This window comes from Fukomys damarensis, unplaced genomic scaffold (genome assembly GCF_012274545.1).
Source record: "Fukomys damarensis isolate Sample0158 unplaced genomic scaffold, DMR_v1.0_HiC HiC_scaffold_23, whole genome shotgun sequence".
In the NCBI taxonomy this organism is placed as follows: domain Eukaryota; kingdom Metazoa; phylum Chordata; class Mammalia; order Rodentia; family Bathyergidae; genus Fukomys; species Fukomys damarensis.
The window spans coordinates 16,129,933-16,148,188 of NW_022900935.1; the positions used below are offsets into that span (position 1 = coordinate 16,129,933).

The following is an 18,256-nucleotide window of genomic DNA, read 5'->3' on the forward strand; positions in this document are numbered from 1 at the left end:
TGAAGATGTCTCCTTGAGTGTAACTCTTTTTCCCTATTGGCATTCGTCACAGAAGGGCCGGCACAAAGCAGGTGCTTAATAACTGCTGGATTAATGAATAGGCTCCCGTGAACTTTACTCACTTGTTAAAAGGGGACAAATAACAGCACCTACTTCATAGATTTTAAAAGTTCAATGTGACAATGTACTTAAAGCCCTCTGCATGCCAGAAGCTCAATCTGAGATGGGTTCTGGGTGTGTGTGTGTGTGTGTGTGTGTGTGTGTGTGTGTATTTTTGAGACAAGTACTCGCTATGTGGCCCAGGCTAGCCTCAATCTCAAGGCGCTTCTGCTTCACCTTCCTGAGTGCTAGGATTACAGGTGTGCGCCGGGTAGTATCATTAAAAGTGCTTTGTAAACTGTAAAACAACAGCACAGTAGGCTCTTTAACGGAGGAGAGACAAGTTCTAAGAGCCCGCAGGCTGGCTGTGTGTAGAGTTCAGAGGAAGGGCTGCGAGTGGCAGCACGGCTTTCAGGCAGGTGGGGGAGGTGGCCTTGAGCCTTGAAAAGCATCTGAATTGACAGAATTTCTGAAGGAAGGTGTGGGAGAAACCACCGGAGTACAAGCTCAGAGGTCAGAGCAGCCTGCAGCACTTGCAGGGGCGGCTGGGCAGTCGAACAGCGCCAGCAGGAGACATTCCGCAGGGAGGGGGCAAGCACGTGTGGGGCTGGGGCGAGGGGAGGGTCACGCGTACATCGGGAGGGGAGGACACGGGCAGCCCAGCCGCAGACGGTGCCCTGGAGACTGCCCCGCCAACAAGCGGCGGGAGCGAACACGGAGAACGCCGGCCCGGAGCCAGACAGCCCGGGCGCCTATCTGGGCTCCAGTTCACCTCCCACTCAGCTTGACCTTGTGTTTCCTTCTGAGCTTCGGGCTCCTATAAATTGAGGACAAAGATGCCTGTGCCACAAGGGTCAACGAGCGCTTTCCCCGGCGCGGGCATCAGCTCCTCTCTTGGTCACAGCTCGCAGAGGGACTGGGGATGGAAGATGCTGGTGGCATGAACCCAACCCAGTTGCTTCCTTTTCAGATTCCGCAGTGCGCCTCAAAGCCAGAGAAGGGAGAGGTTCGGCCAGCTTCGGGGCAGGGAGTCTGCAGAGGAGCACCTGCGGCTGTCCCACCCCAACGACCCGGCGCCTTGGGGGATGGGCGCTCAGCCCCTCGAGGGTGACCGCTCGCCTGAGGCTTCCTATTTCGGGAGCGGGGGGCGTTGGCCACATCTTATCACGTGACGCTAGGGCTATTTAAAGCGGCAGCTCGGGACGCAGGCAGCGGTTTCCGCAGTCCCTGCACACCTTCCTTACGTTTCTCAGCTTCTTTCTCAGCCTAGCCCAACCTCATCATGGTGGAGGCCTTCGTGGGAACCTGGAAGCTAGTGGACAGCAAGAACTTCGATGACTACATGAAGTCACTCGGTGAGCGAGCAGCCGCAGGGCTCAGATGGCTGGTGGGGAAGGGACGGCCGCGTGCCGGACCCGGCGCAGGGCTCTTTGCCTGGCCGGTGCCCCGCGTGCCTGCTGCGTCCAGTCTGTCTCGGCCAAGGCTGAAGATCAGCGAGACGGGGCGCGCGGGGGGCCGCCTGGGCTAAGGCGTGGTGAGTCTGTTGGAAGAGGGCGTTCACGACCGTAAAGGGCGAACGGGAGGCGGAGGAAGGAGGCAGCTTTGAGGATGTCAGGCTGGGAGGCTGTGGAGGGAGAGGGGTATATGATGCGGAGGTGGGAGAAGAGTTTGGATAAAACGAGAGCACAGATCGCCGAAGACGCGCGGCCAACTGGGCGAGAGCAGGCGCCGGGGTGGTCTGCAAATTGGAGACGGAATCCAGAAAGGCAATGGAGCCTGATAGGGAGTGTGCTGTGCCCCAAAGCAGTAGGAAATACCTAGAAAAGGGCTACTGGAGAGGAGGACCTCAGCACAATTAACCACCGTGCTTCACCTCCAAGTGGAGTTAGGGAAGAGGACCGTCCCCGGAGGGCACCCTCTTTCTCACAGGTGTGACCTTCTGTTACAGTGGTTTATAACCAGGGCTGTCCAGGAGCCTAGTGGGGGGGCAGAGGCCCATCCCCACCTGGGCCTTCCCTACAGCCCTGGGGGGAAAAGCAAGGGTGGAGAAAGCCACTGGACTTAGGAGGGGCCTCCCGGGTCCCAGAGCTAGATAAAAACTTGTTAGGAGAGGGGTCACTGGTCAGCGAGGGCGTGCTGTTGAAATGAGGAAGAATAGTTTCAAAGCTTGATACAAGTGTAAGGAGCTTGTCTAGCTCAACAGATAGGGAAACAACACGGAGGGCCTGAGCAAGCCGACATTTTAAAAACTCTACAACAGAGCTGGTACAAAGACCCAGGACCTATATCCCAGAGCTCTTCCCACTATGGCGAAGGCCCGGGGAATGGGAGAGGTGCTGGCCTGAGCCCTTCCCCTCCTGGTTTGGGCTTAGATGGAGGCTCTTGATAGCCTTCCTGTGAAATTCTCAGCTGTGTTATCCTAGTCCACTCAGCAGGGATGAAGGAAATTGAGGTGTTCATGACTGAGCTAGGTTCCATGCCTTTCTCCCCAGGAAGGAGGGCGGCAGATATGGCAGGGGCATGAGGTGGTCCCTCTCACCTCAGCTCCTGTTTCCTGGAACAGGGCCCACAAGAGCTGCCTGGTGCCCTACCCTCTCCTGGGCACTATGCCCAGTGATTCCAAGAAGGGAGCCATTCTTTTTTTGAGACAGGGTCTCACTATGTAGTTCATACTGCTCTAGAACTATGCAGCCCAGGCTGGTCTCAAACTCACAGCAATTCTCCTGCCTCAGCCTCCCAAGTGTGCTGGAATAAGGGAGCCATTCTGGAGAAGCAGGGGCCACAGGCAGCTGTTGGGGAAGCTGGATTGTCCAGTCCCTCCTCGCATAGCAGACAGCTGGGCCAGAGTAGAATCCCTGAACAACCACCTACTACCGCTGTTTAATTGTTCCAACTTGAGGGGGGCAGGTCTCCCTAAAGACCTGTTGTCTTTGGACAGCTCTGTGCTTGTGCATTTGTGTTACTGGGGATAGACCGAGGGCTTCCATTACGCTAAGCACATAGTCTACCATTATGCCACACCTCCAGCCCAGGGCAGCTTTTTCTTAGGGGAATTTGGGGCTGAAATTCCAGCCTTCTTTTCTCCTGGTAGTTAGAGAGGCTAAGGGACACTGAAGATCTGCTTCCATGCATTCTTAGTAAACAACGTGGATTCACTTTAAAGTAGAACCTATCTCTTCTTAAGTCTCCTAAATTCTGTCACTGCAATCTTTTTCAGTTCTGGGGACTGAATCCTGGATCTCACACACACTAGGCAAGCACTCTACCACTGAGCTATTTTCTTAGGTTTCTTGTGGCTCAGTCTCTTACTCTCCCAGTGGTTTCCTTCCTCAGATTCACACTCTGGGTAAGTCCTAAGCAAAGAGCTCTTGGTGTAGTGACCAGGCCCTGATTTGTCCTGATGTGTGTGACTAGTCCAACTCAGTTGACACCAGGGGGGGCAAAGCCAAGTCCCTCACTGGCCAGGCAGGGTGGGCTGGCATCATCACAGCTGCAGATGCAGCCCTTGCCCCTCTAATTTTTTTTGTACCAGGGATCGAACTCGGGACCATGTGCTTGCAAGCCAAGTGGTGGAACTGAGCTAAATCCCCCGCCTTGCCCCTCTTTAGACCAAGGGTCCTCTGGAGGCAGAGGCCCAGCTTCGCACCAAGGGACCACAGACCCAACTGGTGGCCTTGGTGCTGAGTATATGCTGGGTAGAATGGCACAGTGGGAACAGTGAATAGCTTGGGAATTTAGGTCAGTCACTCTTTCACTTGGGGTCAAGACACCACTCAGTCTCATTTGTAAATGGGTGCTAATAAGAAACCTACCCTTAGGCTCTTCTAAGCATTAAAATAACCCATTTAGCTTCCAGCAAACACTATGTAGCCAGATACCTTTGGAGACCTGGTACACTGCCTCACCTCTGCCTTGGAGGACAGCACAGCATAGGCTGCTGGGGGCAGAGAAACAGGGCAGTCATGATGGAGACTGGTAGCAAAAGGACAGACCCCAGGGAAGCTACAGCCTGAAGGGATGAAGGGTTAGCCTGAGTTCTGTGGTCTTCACCACCTTCTCATAGGACACTTAGGACTTTGCTAAGCATCCAGGAAAGTCATGCTTGGGTCAGGAGTCACAGGGCCTTAGGAGTCCAGAGCTGGAACTCTACCACTCTAGGCCTTCCTGGAAGGCAGCTTGTTGCTTTACCTTGGGACGCCCTGGGGCTGAGAAGCTGCAAGAGCTCTGGGATCTGACTACTTGGGGCTTCAATCTTAGATCTGTCCCTCACTCAGTATTTACCTCTGTAAAGGGGAGACAACCGAATCAGCCCTTCTAGCAGAAAGGAGGGACTGAATGAGACAATGTGCACAGTTCTTCACCAAATGGAAAGTCTTAGTACCTTATTCTGATTTCAGCTCTTGGGCTGGGGATTTAGCTCAGTAGTTCTGCTGCCTGCTTTGCAAGCCTTAAGGTCCAGAGTTCGATCCCTGGTACCAAAAAAAGTTTTTTTTCAGCTCTTGCTAATTTTCTCTGGCATGCATGTTTTTTACATTTTTCACCTGTCACTGCACAGAGCTAAACGTAAGACTTAATTTAAAAATGGGCACATGGTGGTACATGCCTGTAATCCCAGCACTTGGGGAGGTTAAGGCAGGAAGACAGCCATGAGTTCGAGGCCAACCTGGAATACACAGTGAGCTCAAGACCAGACTGGACTACACATGACCCTGTCTTTAAAAAAAAAAAAAAAAAAAAAAAAGGCACACCAAGACTTTGAAAGTTATGATCCTATTCTTAGGCCCCATACCAGGGCCTAAGTGTTACTCCTTGAGCTTGTTCATAGCCTGTTTTAGCTTCTACTCATGACCTTCCTCTGGCCCCCAGGTGTGGGCTTTGCTACCAGACAGGTGGCCTGCATGACCAAGCCCACCACAGTCATTGAGAAGAACGGTGACATTATCGTCATAAAAACACACAGCACCTTCAAGAACACGGAGGTCAGCTTTCAGCTGGGGGTGGAGTTTGATGAGACAACAGCTGACGACAGGAAGGTCAAGGTGAGTCAAGAGAAGTGGGAATGGGGGACAGAAGGTGCTGAGACCCTGACAGGACAGAAGCTGATAGTCTCGGTCCCTTGTTATTGCATCCGAAGGGGCAAGGCTTAAGTGAAACAAAGTTCATAAAGCCTGTTCAGCGCTGGAGTATTCCAGGGGATAAATCCGTTAGTTTTACCCTCTTTATTCCCTCCCTTCTTGGGAAGCATTTAACTAGCTGCATCTGCAAATGGGCAGCACAGAGCTGGTATGTTCTTCTGACCTGTGTCTGCTCCAGCCCCAATAGGATGACCTTGTGCAAAGTATGCAATGGATTTCTTTCTTCAGATGGAGACAGGAAGTGGCCGTGGCTGTGTAATCTGAAGTGTTTTAGAAGCGAAACCCAGATGTCAGGACCCCACATTGAGTGAGACCATCCAGGCCTCTAGCAACAAAAGGATCCTTCCTTCGCTAGGAATAAGAGGCTGAGACCTCAAATGCTTCAACTTCTCCAACCTGCAATTTCCAGACTTGGTAGTGTCCCTAATGAACAATTTCCAGTGCTGCCAACTGACAGACAGGAAAAGCTGTGTACTGGCATGGGGCGTTTACACTGTCATGGGCGTTTAGTGTCTTCCCAGCAAGCTTCCCTCAGCAGAATGGGCATTCACTCCATGGTGGCTGTCTTAGCAGCTTGCCTCAGCCCTCTCAGCAAGGGACAAAACAAAGGGGCCCTGACTTCTACAGGGTGTCCCTAAAACAGTGTCCCCTCTACCACAACCAGCTCTTCAGCTGTTTCCTCTTCCTCACAGCTGCCCCCAGGAAGAGCAGGGTAGGGGCTGGTCTCCTCGCAGAGGAAGAGGAGATGAAGCCCAGCCCAGGATCAAAAGGTTGGCAGCAGAGCAGCAGATGTGCTCAAAGATGGCAGCCCACCTTGGATGAAGGTGGCTACCCAACACATACCCCTACAAAACTGCCACCTTCTTGAGGGGCAAGAACCCCAATTAAACACAGCGGTAGTCCTCTGGGATGTCTAGGGCAAAAATAATCTGCCCTGAGTGCACAAAAAACTGGAGGAATGAGAATAAGGAGTATGGTGGTATATAGACAGCAGGTCAAGAGCCAAGCAACCCTAACAGAAGCACAGCTTTCCCAACCTCCTCCTGTTCTGCTCAGTCTGATCTACAGCCCCCAAATTCCTAGAGGGGAGATGCGAGAGAGCTGCCAAATGAGAACCAGCTCATGCAGGTTGGGAGCACCCAGGGGACTAAATGGGCATATGAACCAAGGCTGAGAACACTTAAGAACACTCGCCCTTCTCTTTTCAGGCGAAGGGGACACATGATGTGGATTGACAAGAGGGGAGGAAGTTTAATTTCCCAGTATATTCCATCACTAAAGGAAAAATGGGTACATTCTCCTATACCTCAGGGGAACTGAGCTGTGTGCGTCTCCTAAAGTATAGGACAAGCACCTGTTTTTTGGTTGGCTTTGTTTTGTATTGAAGAATCAAATCAGGGCCTCACACATGTGGAAGTATGCACTCTACTAATGAGCTACCCTCTCAGCTAAGTGCCCTTCTTGGGGGAGTCCTGGGTACTTTGAGCTGCACTGTTTTGGCTCCGCCTCTCCCGACCTGAAGGCTTGTCCCCAGCCATGCAGCGGTGGAGCAGAGGCTGAAGGTGAACTGGCCATCCTACCAGGCAAGCTTGGAAGTGGGCAGCCTGAGCTTTGGTCCCAGCAACATCACTAGTTTGAATCAGAGGTTGTGTCCTGTGGATTTTCTGACCCCATCCTGCCTCAGTCCTGGCTCAGGTCACTGCTTAGGTGTCTGTCCTCTTTCTGCAGTCCCTTGTAACGCTGGATGGAGGAAAACTCGTTCATGTGCAGAAGTGGGACGGGCAAGAGACAACACTTGTACGGGAGCTAATTGATGGGAAACTCATCCTGGTAAGATGGACAGCTTTTGAGCCTCACATTAATTGGTCACTGTTACTACCTCCTCAGCAGGCCTGTTTTAAAACCAATGCCCTCCCCTGGGTGCCACAGGACCTGGTACAAAAGAGGCAGAGACAGGGTCCTAGCTTTGGAGTCACAGGTCTGGGTTCAAATTTCACTGAGAGACTGCACTGCTTTGCATGTCACCTTCTCCAAATGCAACTGTAAAATGTGTATTAATAACACCAATCTTGCAGTGCTGCCAGCAAGTCTGAGAGTGGTATGCAGGGCAGAAAACTTCATGGAGATGGGAGGAATACACGTGTTCCATGGCCTTAGCTACCTTGTTTCTGCCTTGCCTGCCCCCCAAAAGTAGAAAGTCTATCTCCTATCACAGCATTTCCTTCCCTCTCCTCTCTAGGACCAGACTGTCACATGAGGGGCAGGCTGGTGACTGGTGGGGGAACTTACCTGCAGCACAGTCCTTTTTGCTCTGTCCCAGACCTGCCTCTCAGTATGTTCCACAGCTGGTCTCCTACAAAAACCTATGATCTGTGTAGGAAGTCACACAGTGAGGTTAGCAGTTCTATTTAGGGACAAGTTGAGGGACTTGGAGAACAGTGTCCTTGACCGAACCTCTCCAGACCCAGGAGCACAGACAGCAGCTACTGGTGCTCTCTGTCTGCTGCCTCTGTACCTGTTCTGTGCAGACCTTCCTGAGCCACTGTAACCTGCCTGCTGCATTCTTGCACCCACATGGGATGCACTCACATCCTAGTTAGGAACCTAGTTTTGGTGAGGATGAGATATGTAGGACCAGATATTCACTGGGCAGTCAGACAATGGTGGGCTTGGCTCTGTAATGCCAGACTAAATAGTGGGGGTTTGGGAATCTGGCCCTCGAACTGCCCAAATTTAGGGACAGAATGGGAGTTGGTAGATAGATTAGCAGTCATTTCTCAAGAGTCTATGGAAATTCTTATTCACCATTTGTCTACTATGTACCAGGCACTGTCTTAAGCACTAAGAATTTGAAGGAAGCTGATTGATGCAAGGGAATGAGACCCATTCTAGGATCTTAATGAATTGCTGCCTCTTTTAAAGCTCATTTTTCCAAATCTCTAAAATAGAGATTATACTGCCTATCTTAAAGGCTTGTCCTATGCATCAGGGAAAAAATATGTAAAGTGCCTGGCACATAGTAGGTACTCAAATGATGATCATCACAATAAGGGGAGTACAAGGTGCTCCTGCTTCCGGCTTCCCTCCACCCCATCTGACTCTGTCTTTCCTTCCAGACACTCACCCATGGCAGTGCAGTTTGCGTTCGCACTTACGAGAAGGAGGCATGACCCGAGCTGCCAGCGCTGCCAATGACTACTCCTCTGCCACGTGACTACCCTTCGGCTAGCACCACATTGCCTCACTCTTTTTCCTCTAGTATTTTGTATAAATCCACTTTGGTTAGGAAATTATTTAGGGGGTAAAGTGGTGCCAGCCTAGATCCAGTTCCAGTTCCTATTATGTATGAGGTGTGTGTGTGTTTTTTAAAAAATGTATCCAAAAGGTGCTCTGAGGTCAATAAAGCAGAGCGAAGACCATGAGTTGCCTTTTTGCCTCTGGTGACATGACTAAGGAAGTCTTGTTTCCCCAGTGTGTCGGGTGGGCAGAAATGACTTCCTGAAGGCTCAGGAAGAGGCACTGGACGAGGAGCAGATGAACAGTCTCAAGGACTGCTAATCAGCTGCTCAGCTTACCCGTCTATTAATGAAACAACTGTCCCTACCCCTTGCCCTTCTACCCGCTGCCATGGTCAAATCAGCTAGTCCAGTGTGGGGTTTCCCCAGGCTTGGCCATGAACTTTCACCTCAGGCCTGACCTGTACTGAACACCTGTGAGCCTCGTTTTCTGGAATGCTCTCCAGAGTACAGGCTCAGGGCACGGCATCTAGGCTTGTGCCATTGTGGTGGGAGACGATGATCATTGGCTGAGATGACTACTAAGCTCCCACCTATGCACCAGGATAGTACTTGAGGTTACGGATTCTGACTGGTTCTCTAACCAACTCTGGGGAGAGAGGTCGACTGATCATCACAGAGGGGAGGCTTATAAATGATCTCCCAAGAAAGCTGTGACCGACTAGTGCCTCTGCTCTGTACCTTAGCTGGGCACTCTCCAAGGTCTAAGATAACATATTAAATGCTTTTCTGACCTAGAACCGGGGAGGCTGAGGCACCTGAATTCACGGCCAGCCTGAAGTACACAGTGAGACACTGTCTCAAAAAACAAAAGTATTTTCTGTCAACTAATGCAGGCTCAGTGACTTGAAGTCTGTAAGTTACACATTAATAAGGATTGGAATAAGAACTTTCAGTAAATTTAAAACAAAGCACAAGTCCATTTAGTGCCAGGAATTTAAGCAGAGACTTGAAGTAGAACCAGTAGACTCTCACAGTAACACATAGAAAATACAGTAATGATGTTGGCCTCGGATGTCTGGTTCAGTGGTCTGGTGGAATGTCATACACAAAACGAGTCACACTGCAAATGATCGTTTTCTGATTGTGGCTGTCACTTCTAGCACAGGAGAACCATGTTGAGGGAATGTAAAAAGTGAGCACCACTTCTTACCACGTTCTCCCTCCTACTGCCACTTTCCCTCTGCTCCTGTGTGGGTACAGCAGAGACCATGAGCCAACTAACCCAAGACAATCCAACAGGAAGGGGCAACCACTCCTCCAACTACAGCCAAGCTCAGCTCCACAGCAGTACCTGTGGCTTTAGCCCAGATCCCTGCAAAGGAATCCAGCTCTGGCAGTGGCAGCTGGGTAAAAGGACCACCTGCTGAGCGAAGGAAGCTGGGTGCATGAATGGGTGGGCTGCAGGGGTCACTTGCAAAGGGGTCAGGTGCAATAAGGAAACAACTCATTCAGGCAGCTGCTTTTGACCTCAACTCCCAAACCTGTCTGCTGCATGAGGGGAAACCATCTTCCATGGGAGCGAAGTCACTGGGGTGGGAGACCTATTCTCACTACTGAGTCTCCAGGGGCCAGGGCTTCAGGGCACAAACCTCCTGGACCCATTTTCCCTCACCAACCCCCGCCCCCACGCTCTGCTACTTTCACTCCTTGTGTTTCTTCTTATGCTTCTTTTTCTTTTTCTTCTTCTTTGCTGCCTTGCTGTCTTTTGATGTGTGCCTTGCCCTTTTGCCCGTATCACTCTCAGAGTCTGAGGTATCAGAGTCAGATGACTTCTTGTCTCTATGTTTCTTTTTCTTCTTTTCCTGAAAAGAAAAATTTAAAATTCAACATTGTGTGTGATTTTTTTTTTTTTTTTAAATTTGGTACTGGGGATTGAACTCTGGACCTTGTGCTTGCAAGGCAGGTGCAGAACCACTGAGCTAAATCCCTGGCCTATGTGTGAATATTTGATAAATTACCCAGCTCTGGGTGCAAGGTGCATTCCTGTTACCACAGCCCTGTAGAAGATAGAGGCAGGATGATCAAAAATTTGAGTTCAGCCTGGGCAACTTAGTGACTTAGACCTTTGGAGGGGTGGAAATTAAAGAGATGGGGCTGGGGCTGGAGATTTAGCTCAATGGTTTTGCTGCCTGCCTTGCAAGTGCAAGGACCCGAGTTCGATGCCCCCCCAGGCCCCCCCAAAAGAGATGGGGGTAGTTCAGTGCAAAGACTCTGGGTTTAATCCCCAGGTTTTTTTCTTCCTCTTTTTTTTTTTTTTTTTTACCAGGGATCAAACTGAGACTCTTGTGTTTGTGAGACTGGTGGCAAAACCACTGAGCTAAATCCGCAGCACTTTTTCTTTTTGAGATAGGGTCTCACTATGCAGTTCAGGCTGGCCTCGAACCTCAGCAATCTGCCTGCCTGAGCATTCAGAGTGCTGAGTACAGACATGCATGCACCACCACATCTGGCTTTAATCCCCAGTATGTTTTTTTTTTTTTTTTTTTTTTTTGAAATACCAAGTGTGGTGGCTTTGGGAGGCTCAGACAGGAAGATCTCCATGATTTTGAAGCCAGTCTAGGCTACGTAGCAAATTTAAGGCCAACCTGACCTACACAGCAAGACCCTGTCTCAAAAACTAAAACTTTTGGACTTGTGATTCCTAGTTTGGTTTCTGTTAAATGCTATTGCCAGGGAAAATCATCATCAATGAGTCCCTACCCGCTATCCTTCAATATTTATCTCACTTTCAAAAGCAGCTCACAAGAGTATACTGAGAACAGATCTAAGAAAGAACTTTTCCCAAACTAGACCCCCTGACCATGCTGCTGAGCTAACAGTACAAATCCATATAAAGGACCGGACAGCTTCCTAGGCTTCTACCAGGTAATCTAGGCAGTTTTTAAGCATTATACAAGTCTTTTCCTTGATTTTTAAAAAACACACAATCCGCCACCTGCATTGCAGGTGCAAGGACCCGAGTTCGATCCCTGGTACCAAACAAAATACAACAAAACCTCACAAATATTTACTATGTACAAAGCACTTAGAGAACCAAGGTTACACAGAGTGTTGCTTAGGTAATAGAGAACACAGATTTCTACTATAATTCAGACAAAGAGAGTACCTTCTAGGGTAAAGCACTATGCAGGTGCTAGGGGGTGCAAAGTAAAAATACTTAGCAGTGGAACTTCATACTGTGTTCTCTAAATTTGAACCAATCTCATCAAACGGGAAAGAGCAACTCCTTATAATTATACAGTACATTCTTATTCAGTAAATATTTACTGAGGACCTTTTATGAGCTAGAAATATTAATTAATTCATCTCTTATAGTAGCTTAGCGAGGTCAGAAAACAGAGATCATGAGCCTTCAAGAACAAAGTAGTCTGGCTGGGCATGGAGGCGCACAACTGTAGTTCCAGCACTCAGTAGGTTGAGGCAGGAGGATCACCAAAAGTCTGAGGACAGCTTGGACTACATAGTGAGTTCAAGGACAGCCTAAACTATTTAGAGAGATCCTATCTCAAGAAAAAACAACAACAACAACAACAACAACAACAACAACAAAAAACAAGCAGTCTGAAGAAGAAAAATTCAAACACTAGGCAGTCCACAGCAAATAATGTCAGGTATAATAAAGATACCAGAACACCTCATGGAAAACAGTTATAGAGTGATGCCACAAAGGGTATGTCATGCATTGTAGTCTGAAGCATGAACATGAATTTTGTGAATGCAGTGATGGTGCTGCTGATGGTAGGAAAGTGAGGGCTGTTTAGCCAGTAGGAAAACAGGATGAGACAAGGATGTATTTCTGGAAGTAACAAATAATTGTGTGTGGCTTGTTTATTATGCCTGGATCCTAACCCTTCTCTCCTACTCCGACATCAGTTCAGGAATAGTTGCATCAATTCTGCATCAGTATTCCTTTATTGGCTCATTCTCAACAATAAATAAATATGCTAGTGGAGCCAGGCATGGTGGTGCATGTTATAATCCCAGCACTCAGGAAGCTGAGGCAGGAGGATCATTGCAAGTTGGAGGCCAGCCTGACCTATATAGTGAGTTCAAGGCCAACCTAAACTGCATAGTGAGACCCTGTCTCAAAAAAAACCCCAAAAATCCCTGCTATTAATACTTACTTTAGACAAAACCAAAAACCCAACCATTCTGAACAACTGTTACTCAGCTTATCATCCCTCCACTCTACTACTTGTCAAAATTACTAATGACCTCCATGTGGCCAAACCTAGCGGCCAATACTGCCCCCCCAGTACTGGGGATTGAACCCAGGGTCTCACCCGTGCTAGGCAAGTGCTCTACCACTTATCTATACCCTAGAGTGCCTCACCCCTGCCTTTCCCCCGCTACTACCAGGGATCAAACTCAGGATCTTGAACTTGCAAGGTAGGCATGGTGCCACTGAGCTAAATCCCTGACCCTACCTCTGCCCCCACTTTTTTTTTTGTACCGGGGATTGAACTTGGGACCTTGCACTTTAGAAGCAGCCAGCAGAACCACTGAGCTAAATCCCCAGCACCCTGTCTGTATTCTAAGTTGCCTAGACTGGACATGAACTAGTGATCCTGCTACTTCGTTCTCCCAAACAGCTGGGAACACAAGCGTGTCACCGTGCCCAACCATTAGTGGTCAATTTTCAAGTGTAATTTCCTCGATCCATCAGTTCAGATCGACGTATTCCTCATTTGACGTCCACTATTTTACTTTTTTCTGTTAACTTCCTTGGCTGTTCATTTTCAGTTTTTGTTTTTGATTTTTTTGTTTGGTACCGGAGATTGAACTCGGGACAATGCACTTGCGAGGAAGGTGGTAGAACCACTGAACTAAATCCCTGGCCCTGTTTTTTTTTTTTTTTTTTTTTTTTTCAATTTTTAATTATTTTTTATACTTCTCCATTATGGCCAGAAAGTGGCTTTTCTTTCTTTCTTTTTTTTTTTCCATTAAGTTTATCGGTACATTTTAGGTGTATAAATATAATGAATGACATTCATCATTGGAAATTTTTACCTTTACATAATCTATCTTGGTCATTATTTTTTCCCCACTCCCCTACCCTCCCTTCAACGTTGTACCCGTTTTTGTTTTTGTCTTGTTTGCTATTCATCTTCATTCCCATCACCTCTAATGTTGAGCACTCTGTGGGGCAGTCCCTAAAATGCCTACTCTTTCCTATAAATACTCTCCAGGTGATTTCATATAATCTCATGGACAAAAATAACATTTATATTTTGATGATTCTTACAGCTATCTCTTTTGCCTGGACTCCTTCCTTGAACTCCAAACTACATCCAACTGCCTACTCCACACTTTACTTGGGTATCTGATAGCTATCTCAGTTCCTATGCCTCAGCTCTACCAAACCTAGTCTCTGCCAGCTTTCCTTCTTCATAGACAGGAACTCAAAATAAACCCCTGATTGCTTCCCACTCTCACACTTCTACATTAATTTTCCCCATGTCTTTCTGTTGCTCAGTCTAGAAACCTCAATGACATCCTTTCCATCTCTCTTTTTTACCTTCATCTTATTTCTGTACTTCAACTTCCTTACCAGCTCTACCACTATCATTTTAGACCAAGCCATCATCATCTCTCACTTGAATTTTTTTTTTTTTAAAGACAGAGTTCCTTTAAGTTTCCCAGGCTGGCCTAGGCAATCCTCCTATGTGACCCCTAAGTAGTTGGGATTACAGGACTGTGCCACCATGCAGTCCCATGTAACCATGGGATTGTCAATATTGTCTGTTAACTGGTTTGCTGCTTTCACCCTTACTTTCTGACTAATTACCATGCAATGGCCAGAATAACTGTCTTAAAAGGTAAGTGAGATTATAGTATGTTATTCCTCTGCTGAAAGCTCTACCAATATCCATCTCATTCTAAATGAAAGCTGAAGTCCTCACAATCACCAATAAGACTAATACCTGGTTCGCTCTGCTCTCAAACTTTCTCTTCTTGCCACCCCAGCCTCCTTGCTGTTCCTTAATCATGCTAAGGACACTCCTAACATCCATCTACTGGAGTCACTTAAATCCTCTCTCCATTATCTGAATAATTTGCTGTCTCACTTTCTTCAAATATCCACTCAAATGACACTTTACGAGAGAGGCTTGCTTAAAAGGCTCCTGGTGTAAAGTGGCAAGTCAGGGGTGTGGGTGTAGCTCAGGGATGGAGCACTTACCTAGCATGCATTGGGAAGGTCTTAAGCTCGATCCTAATACAAACACAAAAACAATTCCGGGACCACCTATTGCCCATAACCAATTTTTTTCTATGGTATTTGACATTTTACTATTAATTTGGATTTTGGGCAGGTGATTTAGCTCAGTGGTTCTGCCACCTGCCTCGCAAGTGCAAGGTCCTGAGTTCAATCCCTGGTACCAAAAAACCAAAAACAAAACAAAAAACTATTAATTTGGATTTTGTATCTGTCAACTCCATTAGAATCTACTATGAACATCGTTCTGATTTTAGACTTCCAGTGACTAAAATAGAGCTTGGCACATAGTAGGTCCATTACTGAACGATATTGGAGTTCAGTCTATGTGGGTAGGGACTGATATGAGAAGATGCTGAACAGCTAAGTGATCTGAAGAGTCTCAAGAGACCTTAGAAGTTATGCCACAGAACCTCTGAAGAGTTTTGAGTGACTACACTGGGCAAGCTCTCTGAGCTCTGCACTATAAAACAGGCCCAGGCCTGGCAATCTCTAGACAAGCACCAGGAGTGCTCTGGACAGGACAGAGTTAGTGCTGCAGCCAAAGGATATGTTCCTGTTTCTTGTTCTTCTGTATATGGCATAGCAGAGAGCAATTATAATAGCCAAATCAAAGAAGAAAAAATAATTTTTTGTCTTGTCTTTTTGAGGCAGGGTCTTGCTATATAGTTCAGACTGGCCTCAAACTAGTGGTGATCCTCTTACCTCAGTGCTGAGATTACAGAAAAAAAGAAACATATTTTGGATAAAACATAGCTCAACTCCATTCTAATCAGTGGGTAGCCTGTTCCCCAAGGCACATGTTTCCTCATAACACTAATTCAGAAAGACCCATGATGACTTATGATAAATGAAAGAGGTGAGTAAAGCACAGACCACAGGTTCACAGGAAGATTACCCAGGGATTCACTATGAAAACCTCCATTTCTAGAGTCCAGTATGGTGGCACACGTCTGTAATCCCAGCACTCGGGAGGCTGAGGCAGGAGGATTGCCATGAGTTTAAGGCCAGCCTGGGCTACGTAGTGGGTTCAGGACCGGCATGAACTACAAAGGGAGACCCTACCTCAAAAAACAAATCAACTATCCAACCAATCAACCAACAGCAACAAAAAAAAACCTCCTTTTCTATTTTACTCATCACTTTGTAACCCATTTCCATCTGCTACAGTTTCTTCTTATTCTAAATAAGGTAAGTCCCCCACTACCAGTAAGTTCTGTTCCAGCAGAAGGTTTGTAAGTTGGATTCTTTGGTAAGTCCAATAAAGTGAGTCTTATGCTGTATACCCAACAAAAATGACTCACAATATATGACACTAGGACAAAAATTGTCACACAAAGCTAAACCAACAATCCTGGATTTGTGGCTAAGGGCATGCACTCCACACATGTATGTTTGGTGAAGGAGGTGCGGGGAGGGTTCCAGGTTCGGAAGATTTGTTACTCTTGCCCTATTACCTTTATTATTCCCCAGCTAGAGCCAATCCCTACTACTCTCCAAACTGAGGGCAAGTCTCACTTAGTGAAGGAATTTAAAGAGCTACAGATAAAAGAAATGATGAGATCTATACATACAAAGGTAGTTAGAGCACGCCTATTATATCTAAGGTATTTTTTGGAATAGGTGGCATTCATTCTTTACTCTGGGCCATTTCCTAGCTTCTCAATATGCCTATCATTCTCTATCTAACAGAGGTAAGACCTAAGATCTTCAGTTTCTTACTTTCCAGTGTTTGTTCCTGTAGTCTGGCTATAGTTCATTTTCTGTTCTTGGATTTCTAGGAAATTCAATAACTTTCTTGGAATGAGTTTCTATCCTTTACTACCATACATACCTTGACTGCTTATCTTTCTCCTGAAGCAATTAGCTATTTGAGTGTAGGTTCTATGACCTTTATTTTGCAGGAGCTATCACGTATGCCCTATACACACCAGCCATCCCTGTTATTCAATGACCAATTTGGTAGCATGGATTGCTTAAAGGCACTCAGTTCAGTTCCACACTTGGCTCCCAGAGCCAGCTATTGGTGGAATAGGTCTATCTGCCGCTCAAAAAATGCAAACTATGGGCTGGGGCTTTAGCTTAGTGGCAACGTGCCTGCCTTGTAAGCACAAGGACCTGAGTTCGATCCACAGTACCAGGGGAAAAAAAGAACACAAAGTGATCTACAGATTCAGTGTAACCCCTATCAAAACATCAATCTAAGGGCTGGGGCTTTAGCTCAGTGGCACTGCAGCTGCCTCGCAAGTGCTAGGTCCTGAGTTTGATCCCCAGTTATCACTCCCCCCAAAAAAAACAAAAACGAAAACAAAAAAACCTCAACTCCAGATTTTTTTTTTTTTAAACTGGAAAACAAAGCCAAAGCAGGGGTGAGGATTGAGCTCAGTGGCACCGCGCCTGTCTCACAAGTATAAGGTCCTGAGTTCGATTCTTGATACAAAAAGAAAAAAGAAAGCCAATCTCTTATTGGAATCAGAATTATGGGCCAAACAGGGGCCCTAGAACCCTGATTTCTGGTTATGCACAGAAACAAATCTGCAGATCACATCGCATCCCTTGGCTGCAAAGGATAACTGGTAACAAAACAAAAACCAGCCAGAAGATAACCTTATGAGGCCTATTATGCAAAACATTTGACAAAATGCTAGACAAATATGAAGCAGATAATACATATTTGTTTAGTAAATGAATAACCAAAGAGTTAAATGAACAGCTGAAGTATGGTATAAAGAATATCGTTAATAATCCAGCCAGGCATGGTGGCTCACACCTATAATCCCAGCACTCAAGGCTGAAGCAGGAGGATTGCCGCTGAGTTCAAGGCCAGCCTGGGCTACATAGTGAGTTCAAGGTCAGCCTGAACCACAAAGCAAGATCCTGTTTCAAAAAAAGAAAAGAAAGATAAAGAAAAAAGAATGAAAAGAAATGAAATTAGGAAAGTATTTTATAAACTATGATATGAAACAAATATGAGTTATAAAAGATAATGAAACAACAGTGTGTGATGGCACACACCTGTAATCCCAGCACTCTGGGAGACTCAAGCCCCAAATTCAAGGCCAGCCTGGACAACTTAGGGAGACCTTGTCTCAAAATTAAAAAAAAAAAATTGAAAGGGGCAGGACTGTAGCTCAGTGTGAAGGCCAAGGGTTCACTCTCCGAACCTTACACACATACACACACACAAAGATAACGAAGGGACTGACAATGAAGTGAAAGGACAACGATGCTACATGATATCATGGTTGAAACAAGAATGCATCAAGAGGGGGAGGTTTTAATTTTCAACTCCATAGAAAAATTTTAATTTGCTGCTGGTGACAGAACCAAAAGCTTCATTCATGCTAAGCACATGCTCTACTATTGCGCTACACTCTTAGCCCAGAAGTATTTGTTAATCCAGTAAGACTAATAAATTTGAACCTCATATATAAAAAGATACTTTTAAAAAATAAGATATAATGATTACTATTGCCACTGTTCATCAGAACATTCCTCTACTAAGT

The 18,256-nt window shown here is 46.8% G+C and overlaps 2 protein-coding genes across 4 annotated transcripts in view; one reads left to right on the forward strand and one right to left on the reverse strand.

Annotated features, from left to right (window-relative positions):
• The first annotated feature begins 776 nt into the window (after positions 1-776).
• Positions 777-8,651, forward strand: Fabp3 (fatty acid binding protein 3). 3 transcript variants are annotated; one of them, XM_010621608.3, is made up of 4 exons: positions 777-1,454; positions 4,966-5,138; positions 6,963-7,064; positions 8,351-8,651. In XM_010621608.3, exons 1-4 carry the CDS (start codon positions 1,382-1,384, stop codon positions 8,402-8,404), a joined length of 402 nt encoding a protein of 133 aa, XP_010619910.1. In that variant the 5' UTR covers positions 777-1,381; the 3' UTR covers positions 8,405-8,651. The 3 variants fall into 3 exon arrangements, with proteins under 3 accessions (XP_010619910.1, XP_019062669.1, XP_033623185.1); XM_019207124.2 differs by lacking the exon at positions 777-1,454 and adding an exon at positions 1,479-1,633; XM_033767294.1 differs by lacking the exons at positions 777-1,454; positions 6,963-7,064; positions 8,351-8,651 and adding exons at positions 1,479-1,633; positions 5,463-5,552.
• Positions 5,038-18,256, reverse strand: part of Zcchc17 (zinc finger CCHC-type containing 17) — a 56,563-nt gene continuing 43,344 nt past the window's right edge. Inside the window, exon 8 of the mRNA XM_010621607.3 lies at positions 5,038-10,335. Coding sequence (XP_010619909.1) covers positions 10,174-10,335 — 162 coding nt within the window. The 3' untranslated portion in view covers positions 5,038-10,173. The remainder of the gene's footprint in view (positions 10,336-18,256) is intronic.